General features: G+C 48.2%; 1 protein-coding gene across 11 annotated transcripts in view; it reads left to right on the forward strand.

Annotated features, from left to right (window-relative positions):
* The window catches only part of OTOF (otoferlin), a 59,072-nt gene that overhangs the window by 12,937 nt on the left and 29,617 nt on the right, over nucleotides 1–16,518 (forward strand). For 4 of the 11 annotated variants that reach the window (XM_032443685.2, XM_032443686.2, XM_085544176.1 and 1 more), the window contains exons 4-8: nucleotides 3,895–3,994; nucleotides 7,132–7,343; nucleotides 13,711–13,731; nucleotides 14,751–14,798; nucleotides 15,769–15,798. In XM_032443685.2, the coding sequence (XP_032299576.2) occupies nucleotides 3,895–3,994; nucleotides 7,132–7,343; nucleotides 13,711–13,731; nucleotides 14,751–14,798; nucleotides 15,769–15,798 (411 nt within the window). Of the gene's footprint in view, nucleotides 1–3,894; nucleotides 3,995–7,131; nucleotides 7,344–9,460; nucleotides 9,548–12,079; nucleotides 12,116–12,655; nucleotides 12,888–13,710; nucleotides 13,732–14,750; nucleotides 14,799–15,768; nucleotides 15,799–16,518 lie in introns of those variants that run through there. The other 7 variants (XM_085544178.1, XM_015859849.3, XM_015859850.3 and 4 more) reach the window with 4 other exon arrangements.

Genomic DNA, 16,518 nt, shown 5'->3' on the forward strand with positions numbered 1-16,518 from the left:
TGTTATCATTATAAAAGGATTACTCCTCCTGAGAGCCCTGGCTCCCCATCTATCCTGACCCATGGGCTGCATGTTTTCTTTTCATGCTTTTTCCTTTGGTATTAAATCAACGTTTTTTATCCTGCCCATTTTCCATCGGCCTCCATGGGCTGTGGGGTTACTCACCTCTGAAGAAGGCCCTCATCTGACCTCTTGGACTGGTGTTACCAGGGGCAGGAACCTGGAAGGACAGAAGTTTCCATACCATGCCAGAGATGCAAGCTAATGAGCTGAGATGCTGTAGAGGTGTGGGCTCAGCCTCTCCGCCAGCGATACCATGTGATACCACTTGTCCATTTTGCAAGGCAATAATGGCATGGGAAAAAGAGCAGAACTGATGTTTGGCTCCCACATAAAATGATGCTTTGCAGGCTTTTGACCAATAGGAGGTGGGAATATGTGAGCACATGGGATGGCTCAGAGATGCTCTCCACAAGCGTGGTTGCTTGCTGGACCAGTGATGTTGTGTCTGGGAGCTTGTAGTTCTAGGGGTTTTCTTGTTGTTTTGGTTTGTTTTTCTATCTTTGTGTTTGAGTAAAAAAAAAGGGGTGTTTAGTTTCAGAGCCTACGTCTTCATAGAATCATTAAAGGTTGGATGTAGAATCATTAAAGGTTGGGAAAGTTCTTCAGCATCCCCTAGACCAACTGTCCGCCTACCACGTGCCACAAGTCCAAATAGAAAAGCGTGGCATGTTGTGGGGCATTCAGAAGTCTCAGACCGTCCTGATCCATGGCTCTAAGCACAGAACCAGCTGGACTGGGTCTGAAACTAAAGAAGTTTCTATAGTCTGATAAAATTACGAGTGACCCAGAAAAACTCCCTCACTCTTTCCATGAGCAGAAATGCAAGGGGAGGGAGCAGGGCACTCAATGAATTATGAAACACTCGGAAGTGAAAGGCTGTTGCAGACAAGTGCTGAATATTTAATTCCCTCTTTCTTGGCTTTTGCCTGCACGGGATGTGCTGGGCTGTGAGGGGCTCAAGGAAGGAAGGCATCACCCCAAACTTCACACCATGCATCTTTCTGGTGATTCTCACACATATGAGCTGATCTCAGGTCTGTGAGCAGAGCTGGGAAGTGCAGAGACACGTCTCACATGAGCTTGCAAAGATGAGTGAAGAAAGTGTTGAAAGGGCCAACATCTCACTTCTGAGGAGGCAGAAGCTCATTACCTGTTTTCATGGTTCAGATATTGCAGCAGGGGAAAAGCTGTCAAAGAGCCAGAAACTGGTGCTGAGATTCTTGCTTTTATCCAGTCCTGCTTCAGTAACAGCACGCAATTATGAGCACATATGGGCAGCATGTGCTTTGGACTATAGCTCAGCTGAGAGAGCATCAAAGTGCTGGAGGTGGATGTGATGCTGCTCCAGCCTTTGGGCTTCAAATCACAGAATTATAGGACCACAGAATATCCTGAATTGGAAAGGACTCATGGGAATCACTGAGTCCAGCCCCTGGCACTACATAGGACCACCCAACCCAAACCCTATGTCTGAGAGCGCTGTCCCAACACTCCCTGAGCTCCATCATCTCAGGGCTGTACCCACTGCTCTTGGAGTTCTGACATGCCCGCCACCTTTTAGAGCACAGCTTTTCCCTAACCCCCACATGACCCTCCCCTGACACAGCTCTGGGGTCTGCCCACCCCACAAGCAATGTTGCAAATGGTTTCTGACTTCATGCCACAAACACTCATGATGCTGGGAGAGGGGATGATTGTGTCCAGAGACTGTATCCTCACCCCCAGCATTACAGAGCTCACATTTCACAAGCAGCCTGACATTCAGATGTGTCAGCTGAAGTCTGTGTGGCCACTGACCTAGACAGGCTAAGAGCCAGATAGAGAAGAAATGATGGAGTCTCCTTCTCTGGAGATATTAAAACTCATGCTTTCTTGTGTGGCCTGTTCTAGGGAACCTGCTTTAGGGTGAGGATGAACTGGCAGATCTGCAGAGGTCCCTTGTGAGACCCCCTATGATTCTGTGATCCTGTTTGCTCTTCTTAAGCTGTTTCCCCTACAGCACAGCAGGAGGGCTGTGTGTGAAATGCCCCCTGGAGACATTTGCTCCCTGTTAGAGTCCAGGGTTCTTTTCCTCCTCTCTTTGCTATTCACTTTGACAAGGCCAGATCCAGATGCTTCTAGGAAGAGCTGCTGTCCAAGCACATTGCTTCTTCTGTGTCCTAAAGCCTTGAGACTGCATACTGCTGCATCTCCCACAGCATCTACAGCAGAGTCAACCCCAGGGTGCACCCCAGGTCCTAAAGCACTGTTGGTGTGAGGAGATTGACGTGGTATGAGATGGTCAGTGCCACCAACTGAACTCATCACCAACACCATATCTTAACTGACTCCTGACTGGAGCTTTCCGCCTACAGGGAGATGCTGATACTTCTGGTGAAGTATCAAGGAGCAATAGGCACAGTCTGTGGTTTGGAGACAATGCATGTTGTAGGCAGCTCCTATCTCCCTCTTTGAAATCCTGACAAATCAGCAAAAAAATGGCCAAAAATTCACTTAACCAGCTGCTGTTTTTATTCTTGTTTTTGTTTTTGCCAGAGTAGAGCACTGCAAGAACATTTGCATGCCATCAAACATCTTTGCTATCATCAGTCTCATAGCACTGGAGGTGACATGCAAGGCCAGCAGTGCAAGGCAATGACACATTGCATGTTTCAGGGCTTTTTCCACATTAGGTGTCACTTGATTCACAGCCGGCTCTTTGCTCCAGCTGACTCAGCCCAACCTGGGAAGATCCCTCTGGTGCAACACCAGAACATGGAGAACATAAAGTCACAGCTCTCTGACAAGCCATGAGCTAGTGGATAAGTAATGGCTTTTATTAGAGAGATCTCCATGGTATCCACTGTGGGTTTTGATTTAATGAATGTGGCTGCTTTTAGTGCACACTATGCTGCCTTCCCTGGCTGTGAGAGCAGTGGAGTACAGAGAGCCTGGGTTAGATTCACAAGGAGCAGTGAGATGCCTTCAGCTTGCTCATCTTGGAGGAGTCTGGGTGGTGATCAGATGCTCAAGGAGAAACAGCCATGGTGGTTGGGAGATGTCATGTGCCCTCATCTCAGCCCTGGCATTTGTTGCAGCCCACAGTGGAAGTCAACATGCCCATGTTTGAGCCCTCAGTCACAGGAGTAGGAACACATTTGGAAAGAAGAAATATCATAATGAACCCTTACTCCATGCTATCTGTGGATATGTCACCTGAGACATGTGGTCCAGGTGCAGGAGTTGCAGTGACCACATGGGGACTGAGTTTGTTATGGCTCATGCACAGCAGACCACAGCAATAACAGTGATATCATAGGATCGAATCAAAGGTCCACTGGGTAGTTCAGATTTGAAGGCTTTTCTGGAGTTCTCTAGTCCAGCCTCATGCTCCAAGCAATGTCAGCATCACTTATAGCAGGTTGATCAGCTTTTTATCCAGCTGGGTCTTGAGACAGTAGGATGGAGACAACACAGCTTCTCTGAGCCCTGCTCCACTGCTTGAGGGTACCCAGAAGGCTGGGACATCCAGTTTGGATGTTCAGTTTGGGTTCTTTTAATTGTACCCTAGTAATTCAAGGCTGATTGTTCTCAACATTTCCTTTGCTTTTTATCCCAGCAGCATTACCTCAAAAACAGCTTCTCCTTTGTCCATCTCTTTCATTAGAATCCTTGGCCCTGCATCTCCTGTGTAGATCCTCACAAGGCCAACACGCTGCAACATAACCAATTAACCAACTAAATATAAACAACCACACATGCACTGGTGGCTCTTGGCCATCAAAGTGTTTTCCCACTGAAAATGAACTCTGCTGGCTGCTGACTACACCTCGCCTTGACTTTGTTTTGTAGGCTTATCGGCACTTTCCGGATGGTCCTGCAAAAGGTGGTGGAGGAAGGGCACGTGGAGGTGACGGATACGCTCATAGATGACAATAACTCGGCCATCCAGGTAGGTTGCAAGGAGTAAATGACCACATCTGCCCTTCAGAATTGGTCCATCTGCACCTCAGCCAGCCCTTTCTATGGGAACAGCCAAGCCTGTATTGTGCACCTGAATGCCCAGATCCTCACCTCCATCCCATCACTCTTGGTGTAAAGGCCAACTCAGCACATTTCAGGGCTGTTTAATGCATCTCACAGGAGCTGTTTCCCATGGAAACTGCATTTTATAACTTAGAAACACAGTGACTTTTGGTCTTGTGCATCAAAAACCATGGTGTTTTGGCTAGACGCAAAAACTTAGCCTCCTTCTTCTGCTAGACACAATGCTTTCCTACCCCTTTATAAGCAGCTTTCTAGGCTCAGCATTCAGACGTGCAATTGCACGTAACACTTTAATTGCATAACCCTTGTCTTAATGACAAGCAATTAGCAATAAAAAAGACCGATGGCTTCATTAGCAGGAGGCATGATCTGGTTTGCTCTTGAGGGTGAAGGGAATAAAAACAGAAGGATACCAGTCCTAAGGAGGGAGAAGAAAATGGAGAAAGCACAGACTGAGGATGTGGGGATGATTTCAGGACTGGAGAAGTCACCTTATGATATATCCTTGGTTTTTCCTCAAGTCAGTGTGAACATCCATAGGAGGAAAATCCCATATATTCAAGACCACTCAGTATCACAGGGGGTGACAGGAAAAATCAGCAGATGGAAATTAAATCTGGGCAATTTCTTGATGTTGAAAACAATGACATTTTAGAATGAGCTAATTTTGGGTGGTTGGACTGAATGATCTTTCATGTCTTTTCCAACTTTGTTAATTCTATGATTCTATAACTGAGGAGGTCCCAGCATTGCCTGGTGCCTTGGGACTTGGAACTCACTGGGGCAACACAGCAGGTGAAGGGAGGTGATCTGCTGTCCTTCTCCTCTTTACAAGCCAAGAGCATCTAACTGGAGGAACCTGCAGTACAAACAATCTTCCCCAGCCCTTGGCTGAACGTGCTCATCAACTCCCCTCTGAGTACCCAACATCTACATTCCCTTTACATTTATTTGTTTTTTAATTGGTATCTGTAGAAGGCTCTGGAAGATATAAATGCTGAGTGTTGTGTATTGCTATGGATCAGGACAGCATTGGCAAGGCAGATGTGACAGGAAGACAGATCGCCCTTGGATAAGATGATGAAACCCCCCTATCTTCTGCAGACCTCAAGCCATGTGCATTCACACACACAGATCTTGGGTTTCAGGAATTTGCTTTGGGCAGAAATGCCATTTCCCTTTATTTCCCCTTCATTTCTGGGGCATCTTAGCTCCAAGTCTCCCCTGTTGAAATCAGCCAGAAGGTGAGGGTGTGTGTTTGCATTCTGGGCTTTCAGCTGGCTTTCCGTCCCTTTTCCCATTCAGTCTCCATAGCAACTTCAGGGGCACAGAGACAAATGAGCTTTGTGAATTCCCTCCCCAAACCAGTGCTACTCCAGCAAGGGGATGAAATCAAACTGAGGGAGCCCTAAGGAGAGAGTCCAGAGGGCAACACTTGGGATGTTTGAGTGAGGAATGATGGTGGAAATATAACAGTGGGCACATGGAATGACTTGGACTTCTTGGAGACCCCCACCGAGACCACATCTTCATGAAGTAATAAGGACAGGGGGCTGAAAAATGATGGGATGTTCTGAGGAGGCAGATGTGGGCAGAAAGCAATTTCCAGGCTCAGCTTCGTCTTTTTGCAATCAAACACAATGGAAGGGTCGAAAAATGCTTTTTTCCTTTTTACTTCGCTGACTGCAAACTATTGCTGTCAGCTTCCAGCTGGCCCGAATAATATTATTGACTTCTTCTAGCAAAGGGCATAAAAGACCAAAGAATTGTGGAGCCAGGAGGAATTTCATATTGGTGTAATCCGGTCTTCAACAAGAGAGGCTCTGGTACAGAACTCAGATCTCATTATTATTGTCTCATCAGGTGGGGGGAAAATAATAATAATAATAATAATTAAAAAAAGACAAAAAATGATATTTGGAAGTCCAATGACAGAGGAATCCAACAGCCCTTCGATGAATCATTTCTCTGAGTAATTTTCTTTATTGTCACAACTCAGAGTTGTCTTTGCGGTGTGGATTTCTCTCGGTTTCAGCTTACACCTACTGTTTTCCCTTCTAGCTAATGATGACTTGAATAAAGTCATCACAGCCCAAAACAAAATCATGCATTTTATTGCACTGACAGTTTCTCAGTTCTTTTCATGCATTCCTCCAGACCGCCTCCCATGTTTTCCAGCCTTTCATCCTCCCTTTGGCGAGCTGAGGTTGGAGGCAGTCAGGATGCTGTACCTCCTTCATAAAATATAGATGAGAAAGGGAAGATTTTCTGCAAAAAACAAACAAACAAGCAAAAAAAAAAAAAAAGCAATCCTTGACTCACAGAGCTAGAAAGGAGCATCTCACACACCTTGCCCAGGGTAGAACCTATTACTCTCATGGCATTTCTCCCTGAGATGTCTCTCACCTCTCCTTTAAAGTCCCTGCACCCATCACCCTTTCCCCTGGAAATGAATCTGGTGCTGAGTTCTTCCTTCTGCAAGGAACATCTTGTCCTTGTGTCTAAAATCAATTGCTTTGGCATTTGATCTAACCTGCAACTTAGAATGGAGGTGGTGAACGGTTTTTGGTTTTGTTTTGCTTTAATCTTTGTAGCAGCTGTTTGCCTTTCAAAATGCTCATGTTGTTAGTGGAGGTAATTTTCTGGTTTCTTTGACCAAAGCAGTGCTTTTAGAAAGACTTTGGACACTGGGACAGAGGTGGCATCAATGGCTGTTTGCAGCAAGATGAACTCTCATGTATTTGATTAGGCTTTATTGACTGGGGTCTTGTCTTGGAAAAACTGTTCAAGATCTCTAAACCAGGCAGGAACCTGGTGATAACTGTGGGTATGAGGAGAATGAGCATGGGTGGTGTACCACCAAGAGAAACCATCAATTCAATATGACTTCCATCTGCTGATGGTGAAGAGACTTGGGGAATTGAGGCAGAGAGGTCAAGCCAGGTAAGGCAATGGCTCCTCCTGCCTTCTGGGTATTGCAGGACCTGCCTTCCTCCCTTTGTTGCCCTTGAGGGATGATCCTTCCATCTTTGTGTCTTGCAGACCAGCATCTCCATAGAGATCAGGTACCAGGCTCTGGATGGGACAGTGGGCACGTGGAATGACAAGGAATTTCTGGAGACTCCCAGTGTTCACTCAGAAGGGGATGGCAGGTACTCCCTGGAGACAGACAGCCTCCTCTCCGGCCACCGGCAGGGCACAGATGGGTCTGTGAGCAAATCCAACCAGCAGTCCACAGAGAGAAGCTTCAGGAGGTAATGTGAAAACCAGTGCATGGAGGTATGTGAGGGCAGCAGAGCTGGGGAGGGCTTAGCTTAGCACCAAGGGACAGCACTGCGCCAGCAGCTGGGTAGCTCCACATCTGAGGAGCACCACATCGCACAGCCATCAGGAGATCCATGCCACAGCTCAAGGTGAAAATGGCTTGTAGGAGTCTACCCGCTGGTGCCAACAAGTCCCTTTGCTCCAGCATGCCTGCCTGGAGCACATGGTTGGCTTGCAAATGTAGTTCTGTACAGATCTAGGGAGGACTAAATGCTCAGCTGTTGGCCTGGCCTCATCTTTCTGGATGTTGTTAGAGCTATTTGCAGATGTCTCGGGTCTTGCATGTTGATGGGGCTGTCAACAGTTTTCTATTAACTTAAGGCTCCTTGTCATCATGGGAGAACTGGTGGGGAACAGTGATGTTTTCTAAATCCATAGGATGTAACATCAGGTGAGAACAAGCCCATGAGTGGTCCCTTTCTTTTTCTAGACACAGAGCAGCTGTAACCAGTCACAAATGCAGCCTGATCACTGGAATGGGTGGAGATGGCTCAGGACTGGGGACACTGCAGCTGGTTGTCCACTGGGATGAAGTGCAAGCTGGAATCAGTTCTGCTGTGAGCTGTTGCTTATGGGCGCTCAGGGCTTTGAGGAGCCTTTACCACCTCAAATGCCATCCATGAAGCCAAGGCATGGATGGGCACTGAGGTCAAGAGCCACAGTGATGCTGTCTCATTTTCAGCACACCCCATGCTCAAATCCTGGCACAGCTCTTCAAGTAGGAGTTTTGCAAATGTAAAGCCACTTGTGCATGTTTGTATTGTTTTCATGGGCTGCTGAACCAGATTTTCAGCCAGATTTACAGAATTTCTGTAGCTGTGTTATCCATTACAGTGGCTCCATCTGTCTGTTTCCAATAGCTCTTGAGCTGAACGGGAAGAGTGGAGACCTCAAGGTCCCAAATTTGCTCAAAGTCTTGTGAGAAGAGATAAGCAGGCAGAGGGGAGAGGCTGAACATGGGGCAGGCAGAGGGAGTGGAGATGGGTGTCCAGTGCTCTCCCAGGACCATACAGCCCCTGGATGACTGTCACAATCTAACAGCATGCAAGGTACTTGTAGGTCAGAGGCAGATAGCCCCAGTGTCTGCAAACCCATACGGGAACCCAGCTTGGAGGGGTGAATCCAAGCATAGCCCTAATAAATTAAATAACTTAAACCCTTAAATAACTGCTTTTCAACAAGCTTTTACATCTCTGGCACTGCTGAAACCATACATCCCCCACCCTGAGCTTCTGCAGTGGTGTGCTTCAACAGTGTTTGCTTTCTTCCTGTGTTCAGCACTTTATTACGGCCATATAAGGGCAACATCTCTTTTTCCCCATGGTGAGAGATTGAGGGAAGTTATCCCCAGCTGCTCACATCACTCCTAGGCACTTAATTAACTGTGTGAATTGGGCTGAAACCTGCAAGTTTTCAAGCAAATGGAAAGTGCAGACTCGTTTCCCAGCTCGGTGGACCGTGATGCTGCCTAAGAGGGGACGATGTTGAAGGGACTGAAGGGTTTTTCTGCAGCAGAAGCCTGCAGGGTGTGGGATGAGTTGTGTTTAAAGGCTGTGGAAAGGGGCTGTAGAGTCCAGCTAAGACGTCCAGCTCAGCCAGAGGTGGAAGACAGCTCCTGTAGCCCTACAGATGCTATCGGGGCACATTTCAGAGTGGTTTGCTGGGCACACCTACAGGATGCACAGGGGCACATGGTGGTTGCAGGCTGCTGAGTAGGTGCAGGACTCTCTGAGGCTGGTTTGCATGTCCTTACCAGTGGAGTGTGGACACCCCCCAAAAAAGCAAGGCATGCTCTTTCCACTGTTCCAAGCAAGACAGAACATGGATAATTGCATTAAACTCAATAGGTGGCCCAAGGTTCAACCTGCTTCCCTGGTCCCAAGGGGCTCCCCTGTGCCTTCTGGCTGGAGACCTGCCCTGCATCAAAGCACTTGCTGCTCTGCACTTATCCTCACCAATCCCAGGCACTGCTGGTCATTGATGTCAACACCAATATGAAAGGCAAGCAGGGAAGGGGCTGATGATTTCCATGTCACCACACTCACAGGATGGAAGAGGACGAGATGTATTATCACAGCGAGGATGAACTGCTGGGAGAGGGGGACACCCTCAGCCAGGGTTCCCTCAACACGAGGTAGGGAGCTGTCCGCCACCCGCGGTGCTGATGGCAGTGTGAGCTGTCCGCCGCCCGTGGTGCTGATGGCAGTGGCGTTTGCGGTGCTGTGCTGCTCTTGTCCCTTTGGATGTGCCACGAGAGTCACTTCTGGATTCCCACTTCTCATCTGCGGGAGAACTGGTGGGGATCCGTGATGTGGCAGTTGTAGAAGCATCCTTGGAAAGGATGCTCAGCTGCCAGGAGGAGCACTGGGTTCCAGGAGAAATGACTTTGGGGTGGGATGAGCTCCCTGTGCTGTGCATGAAGTTGTGCAGTTTCCCTTTGTGGTGGTTTTTCTTGCCGTGCAGTGTTGATTTGTTCCCTACCTTGTCCCAGAAAGAGTTTGAGAAGAGATGCAGGAAAGAAAAGTTCAGGTAAACCCAAGCACCACGATGACACCTCAGAACAGACCCAAAGGGCAGACAGGAATTTCCCATCTAGAACCTCTGTTTGGATGGGGCAGTGTTGGATGCCAGGCAGTTTGGCTCTAGAGACAGGAGTGTGTCCTTGCACTACTCATTTTGCTGTGTAAAGAAGCATGGCTGTTTTTCATACACAGCCAGCAGGAAAAAATCTTGGCAGCTCTGTAACTGTGTGTCTTCACAGGCTGCTTCCATCATCTGTGTCCTCCTAGGGGGAACTTCAAATCCAACTGAAGGCAATGGGAAAATCTCCCTGGATTTCCACAGGCTGTCAGCATCATCTCCATCACTAAGCTGCCTCTTACGGCTCATTAGAGACATCATTTTATTATTCAGCTGATTCCCTTTGCAGGGGTGGGGGAAAAAAAGTGGGCCTTGATATGTGAAGAGCAGCAGCCACAACCAGGAACACAAAGATGGCCAAACTTCTGTCTTTACTTTGCAGTTTGGTGCAAGAACTCAAAGCTGTGTGCAGGCAGATGAGAATGGATGACCTGGTTAATAGGATCACTGTCACCTCCGTTGGGTGGCTTGGATGGTCCTTAGATCCATGGGCTGCTCAGGGAGGTAACAATGCTCTGGGGGGAGATGGTGGGGATGTTGAGGATGATGGGGATGCTATGGCATTGAGCATTTTCACAGCAGACAACAAGGGATAAGCTACTACCCTTCACCACCTTGCCCAAGTTACAAAGCCCATAGGGATGGCCATTTGCTCCTCATAAAGCCCCAGCATGGTTCCTGGTAAGAAAGTGCAGCTGCAGAACTATTTTGCTCTTTTTTCCTCCACAACAGGGAAAAAACATCAAAAAGCCTGGAGCACCTCCTGTGCTCCCTGCTGACTGCTCAGGCAGAGACAAATAGCACAGAACCAACATCAGGCTGCAGTCAGTAATGTGCAGAAAGCAGCCTAGAAGCCTGTTTTGTGTTCAGCAGCAGCAGCCTCAGAGATAAACGCCATCATCACCAGCAGAAGCTCCCCAAAAACCCACTGGGGACTGCAGAAGGAGGTTACAAAACCCCTTGCCCTTTGTGGTCTCCTTTCATGACGCACCACACAGGAGCTGGTGCTTGCTATTTCATGCTGAATGACAGCAGGTGGCTGTTACTTTGGGCACATATTCTTAAAGTACAGCCTCTGTGTTTCTTCATAGCTTAACCCCTTGTGTGCAGATGGATCCTTCAGGAGGATCTTGTTAGGTTAGAGAAAATTGGGGAGGGGGACATTGTGGTTTCATGCATGACATGGATGTCTTTGCACCAGGTCCTCACCATATATAGGAGCCACAGAGCACCTCCCTACCATCCCTACCACAGCTGGAGTCCAGCAACAGACCTCTGCTGACCACTTCTGGCAGCTCACTGGGTCCCATGTAGGCTCTGTGCCTCTGTGTTTTGCACAGAGTTTTTGGGCAGCCAAGCAAGATGGAGATGAGACAAGGCAGCTGTTATAAGAGGATGAGGGAAAACAAAAGGGCCCTCCAAAAAGCAAGGTGGTCTCATACACTGAGGTGTACTGAAGCAACATGGATTGGGAAGAAATAGCCTTAACCTCAGTACTAAGGAGCAATCCAGTCCCTGTGACTTTCAGCAGGAGCAGCCAAGAAAGTAGGGAACAACACTTGGGACAAGAGGGCATTTCCCTCTTTTTTTTTCTTCAATGTATAAGAGTTTGCCTTTGTGCCTTTGCTGGGGAGGCAGATGGTGTGCTTTGGGATAGCTGAAACATAGCTTGGTGCCCACTGCCTCCATGCAGTCAGCACAGGCCACAGCACTGACCCAACACAACCCTTTCCAGCCTGAGCCACTTTTCTCTTAGAGCAATTTTCACCCCAGGCAGAAGGGAGGAAAGAGGTCAGGATGGATAGGACTGGTTAACTTCCACTCTAATGGGGAGCCCATCCAGTTCAACCAGTTTGACCAGCAGAAGGAGTTTCGATTCAGTGCTTGTGGGTCCACAGGCATGCATGGAGTGGTTTGCTGTGTTGTTGTGTTCTGAGGCTATTCCTCTACCCTCTGTTTTAAACAGTGAGAAACTCTCTAACTTCTCACCACAGTCATTTTTTTCCTCTGTCTGTAATTCCCTCAGCCTTGGAGATGATGCAGAAGAAGATCAGCACACTAGGTAAATATCCAGCTCAGACCTGCTCAGACCATGGCCCTGAAGCTCTGCTGAGATGCTCTCAGAGCCTTGCTCTTACTTAAATCCAAGCTTAAATGTCAAAACTTGGAGATTCAGATAAGTAAAATCCAGATCTATTCATTTCATCAGGGCTCACAGGTTGGAGCCTATCCACTGTGCAGTGTCCATTGTGAGCTGCCAGACTGCCCAGATTCCAGTGCGATGGGGCTGTGCACATCACAGCTGTTGACCACCTTGAAACTGAGCTCTCAGGAAGCATCACTTGATCACTGTTGACCTTAAAATATTCATGGGCAGGACAGAGCTCTGCAGCAGAAAGCAATCTGGTCCCAGTAAATTATTGATCTTGCCTTTTCTTGTGCATGCCCAGTGGTCCCAGGCCATGCCTGACTGGGTTCAGCCTGCTGCAAATTATCCCCTTGGGTCACTTGCTCCAAAGCTAGGGTCATTGCCAAGCACTGGCATTGAACTTGGTGATGAAACCACCTGATGGATGGCAGGGAGAGGAAGGACTCCCTGCTTCAGGTTTGGGCATAGTCTATCAGCTTTCTTATCTTCTGGTGGAGAACTGTAGTTTGGCAACACCAGCATCACTGTAAGAAGGGATGTCACCATGCACTGGCTTGACCAGGTCAATGTTTGCCTTGCTGAGGATGGCCTACTTCAAGAAGCCTGATGTTGTGGTTGTATTTCTCTTTCTCTTCTGTGCCTCACTCAGGATTAAGTTTAACGATGGATACAAGTCAGTAGCAAGGTACCAAAATGTCATGGCTGGTGGTATCCTGACTTTTTATTGGGGGGGTTGCTCTTATCCCATCCCATTCTAGTCATAGATTCACCAAATCCCAGAGTGGTTTGGGTTGGAAGGGACCTAATGCACATCCAGTTCCAACCCCTGACACGAGAAGGGGCATTTCTTACCAGATGAGGTTGCTCAAATCCACATCCAACCTGGCCAGTCACCCCATGTCCCAGGCATAGAAACATTCTGGATTTGGGACACAAGCTAAACTGTGCTGAACCCCAAATCTTTATCCCAGTGGACAGCTCAAGTGCAGGTTTCACCTTGAAGAGCTGCCTCAGGTTCAGAAGAGCAGAATAAGGGGAGAGAACCTGGGTAAAGCTGACCCCAGAAGCAGAAGTTTCAGAGGCTTTCTGGGGGACCCAGCCATGCCTGCAAACCTCTCCCATGTTGCATGGCAGAGGGAGGCAGATCCTGCCTCTACAGACAAATCCCATGTAACATGGTGAGGGTCGCTCGTCTGCAGGGCTAGTGGACTCCCAAAGGCAGAGAATATGAGACAGTTCAGCTGCCATGCATGGGTCCAGGATGATGATCCTCACCTAGCCTCATCACTACCTTGCCATGCAGTGCTGACCAAGGCCGAAGTGGTGAACACTGCATTAAATGAACCTTCTCAGCATCACCTCTGGAGGACCCTACCAGAGTGGGGTTGCAGCCAGTGTTCCTTTCCCCTGTCCCAGTGGGCTCCCATGGGCTGTGGGAGGGCATATCCTTTCGGGTGGGTTTGGTTCTTTCTCATGTTCACTTTCCTGGCTGTGTCTCTTCCAAACAGCGAAGACCCTGAAGACACCAGGTACTGGGGATGGTATCCCTCCTTTGCTCAGGCCCTCTGGGCATGCTGTGTCCTTGCATGAGACTTGCATGTTAGCATGCCAACCCCTGCACATTGTCTGGACATGAGGAAAGGACCTAACTGCTTCCTGCCCTCTTCTTGGGGACAGAGGTTTCTTGTATTCACCCCATCCCATCCTCTCCAAAGTGCGGGTAGATTGTATTCCCACCTATGCCCATCAAGGACTTATTTCCTTCTACTCAAGGGACTTCCAAAGGAGATCAGAGAATAGTATTTTTCTGCTTGCATAGCTATCAACCCACCCACTCACTCACCTACTCATCCATCCATCCATATTCATTCATATTCATCCATACCCATCCTTCCCAAACCATTCATCCCAATACTATTTGAGATACCACCTCATCTTAATGTTACTTTTTCCATCTGTCTATTCATTGATCCATCTCAGTATGATCAACCTATATCACTGTGTTTCTTTCCATTTGTCCATTAATGCAATTATCTCCATCTATCCCTCTGTCCATCAACTCCTGCATAGGTCTACTGTCTGTCCATTCATTCCAGTGCCACTCATTCCATCCATCCATCCATCCATCCATTCATCCATCCATCCATCCATCCATCCATCCATCCATCCATCCACCCACCTTCCCATCCATCCATCCATCCATCCATCCATCCATCCATCCATCCATCCATCCATCCATCCATCCACCTTCCCATCCATCCATCCATCCATCCATCCATCCATCCATCCATCCATCCATCCATCCATCCATCCATCCACCCACCTTTCCATCCATCCAACCCTTCCTTCCCTCCTTCCATCCATTCACCCATTCTGTTTATGCAGTCCTGGTGCAGTGAGATCTTGCTCTGGCATGCTGGTGAACTGGGTTGGGTTGGTTGCTTGATGCATGATGCTGATGGAGGTTTTGAGGAAAGGAGGTGGGTGTGGGTCTTTGTCACTGCAGCAGGATGAATCCCATTGAAGGAATCGATCTTTCTGATTGCAGAGCTAAAGCTAAGGGGAAAGAGAAAAGACACCTCACATTGCCATTCAGGTACCTGACTCCCCCATCCCTTCCTGGGGCCGCTTTTAGCAGTGTTATTGGTTTCCATTCAAACAGCTCCAGAGCAGGACCTCAAGTTCACCTGTGCTCTCCAAAGTGCTTAAGACCAACTTGCATGAAGACACAAAGTAGGGATTCTCCGCTGGTGCCACAAGTGGGAAATTTACATTCTTTTCCAGCACAAAAATGTTAGACTGTGGCTGTTTGCAGTCAGAGAAGCATCCTTCTGCAGTGAGGGGTGGAGTGCAAGGGTCAGGGGATGAGGGATGGGACAGAAAGAGAATAATCCAGCATTGGCTGTTCCATTGGGGCCCTTGAAAAAGATCATCTGTAATGTAGTGCAATGCCAGGTACTTCTGCATCCCCCCCCCCCACCTCCCAGAACAACAAAGCTCATACTCACAACTGGGCATGGCTGATCAGGCCCTGCAGCATCCTGAGGTGGAGGCACCTCCATGGGAATTTGGAAGGGCTTTAGCCATAGCTGGGCAGGATCCTGCTCAGGTGAATCTGTCTAAAAACCCACTTCACACACCATTTACTTTTTTTAATATATATTTTTGTAGGTTCTATTCTAGAACAGGCAACCAGAGGGCCATGCTCCATAGACACCCTCCCATTCTGTGTCCCCAGCACAGTCACAGCCATAGGGAGAAAGGAAGCAACAAACTGTAATTAAAACCCAGGCCTCCTAATTATCTTTGGCAGCTGGTTAATTGCTTTCTCCTCCTACTTTGCTGATGCATTAAAGGGGAGATTAGGCAGGATAGAAAGAGGGACTAGGGAGGGGAACAAGGAGGTAGGGTTGTGGTAGTACTACAGTTGGGGATGGGGTTATTTGGGAAAGCTTGTAAGGCTCTGTAAGGGAAAGGCAGCTCCTTTTCCCTCTCTGGTCTGATGAAGTTCTTGATGTGCACTGAAATTTGCCTTTTGTCCCCTTGATGCACAACCCTGGCTCCAGCAAAGGCAAAGAAAAGACAAAGGAGCACAAGTAGGTTGGCTCTCTGTGCTCCTCCTCTTTTGCTTCCAGCTCTTCTGGCTTGGTTTGTGTTCCACACGCATGTGGCATGCTCTCCCTTTCTCTAAAGCTGAGACTGCTATGTCTAGAGAAGCTTTAGATTTCTGGGGCATATGGGGCAGGGGGATGGTTTGGGTGCAGGTTATCAGCGCAGGACTGAGGAAACAAGATTTAGCATCAGATTTATAACTCCAATGCCCGCAGGCCAGCCTTCTGCATCACCCATATAGATATTACTTAGGCTTCTGCTTGCTTTTACCCCAGCTCCTCATGCTGTGCCCATACCAAGCTGTGTTGGAGCACTGTCCAAAGAGCAGCATCCTGCAACTCTCAGGTGTAACAGATCTGCTGAAACTTAAGCTCCAGTCTCCTGAGAGTGCAGGCTGATATCTGCTGCCCAGGAACAATCCCTGCCCCAGCATAGGGTGTTCCCAATCAGCGTGCTCTCTTCTGGCTCCTATTTATTGCACTGCTGCTTAAAGTCAAGTATACAGCAGTGTCTTGCTGTGTCAGTTGTGTGTGGACAGACAGGTGTTCTTTACAAGAATGGAGGCAGCACCCACCTGATGGACATCATTCCTACAAGGAAATGGACCATGAAGGCCACCCTGCTCCCTTTCCCTGATCTCAACTCCCCAGTAAAAAGCAATGATTAAAGTGTCATGTTCAGCCATGAATAATTAACCAGAAACC

This window comes from Coturnix japonica, chromosome 3 (genome assembly GCF_054131305.1).
Source record: "Coturnix japonica strain WE chromosome 3, WE-NBRP24, whole genome shotgun sequence".
Lineage (NCBI taxonomy): Eukaryota > Metazoa > Chordata > Aves > Galliformes > Phasianidae > Coturnix > Coturnix japonica.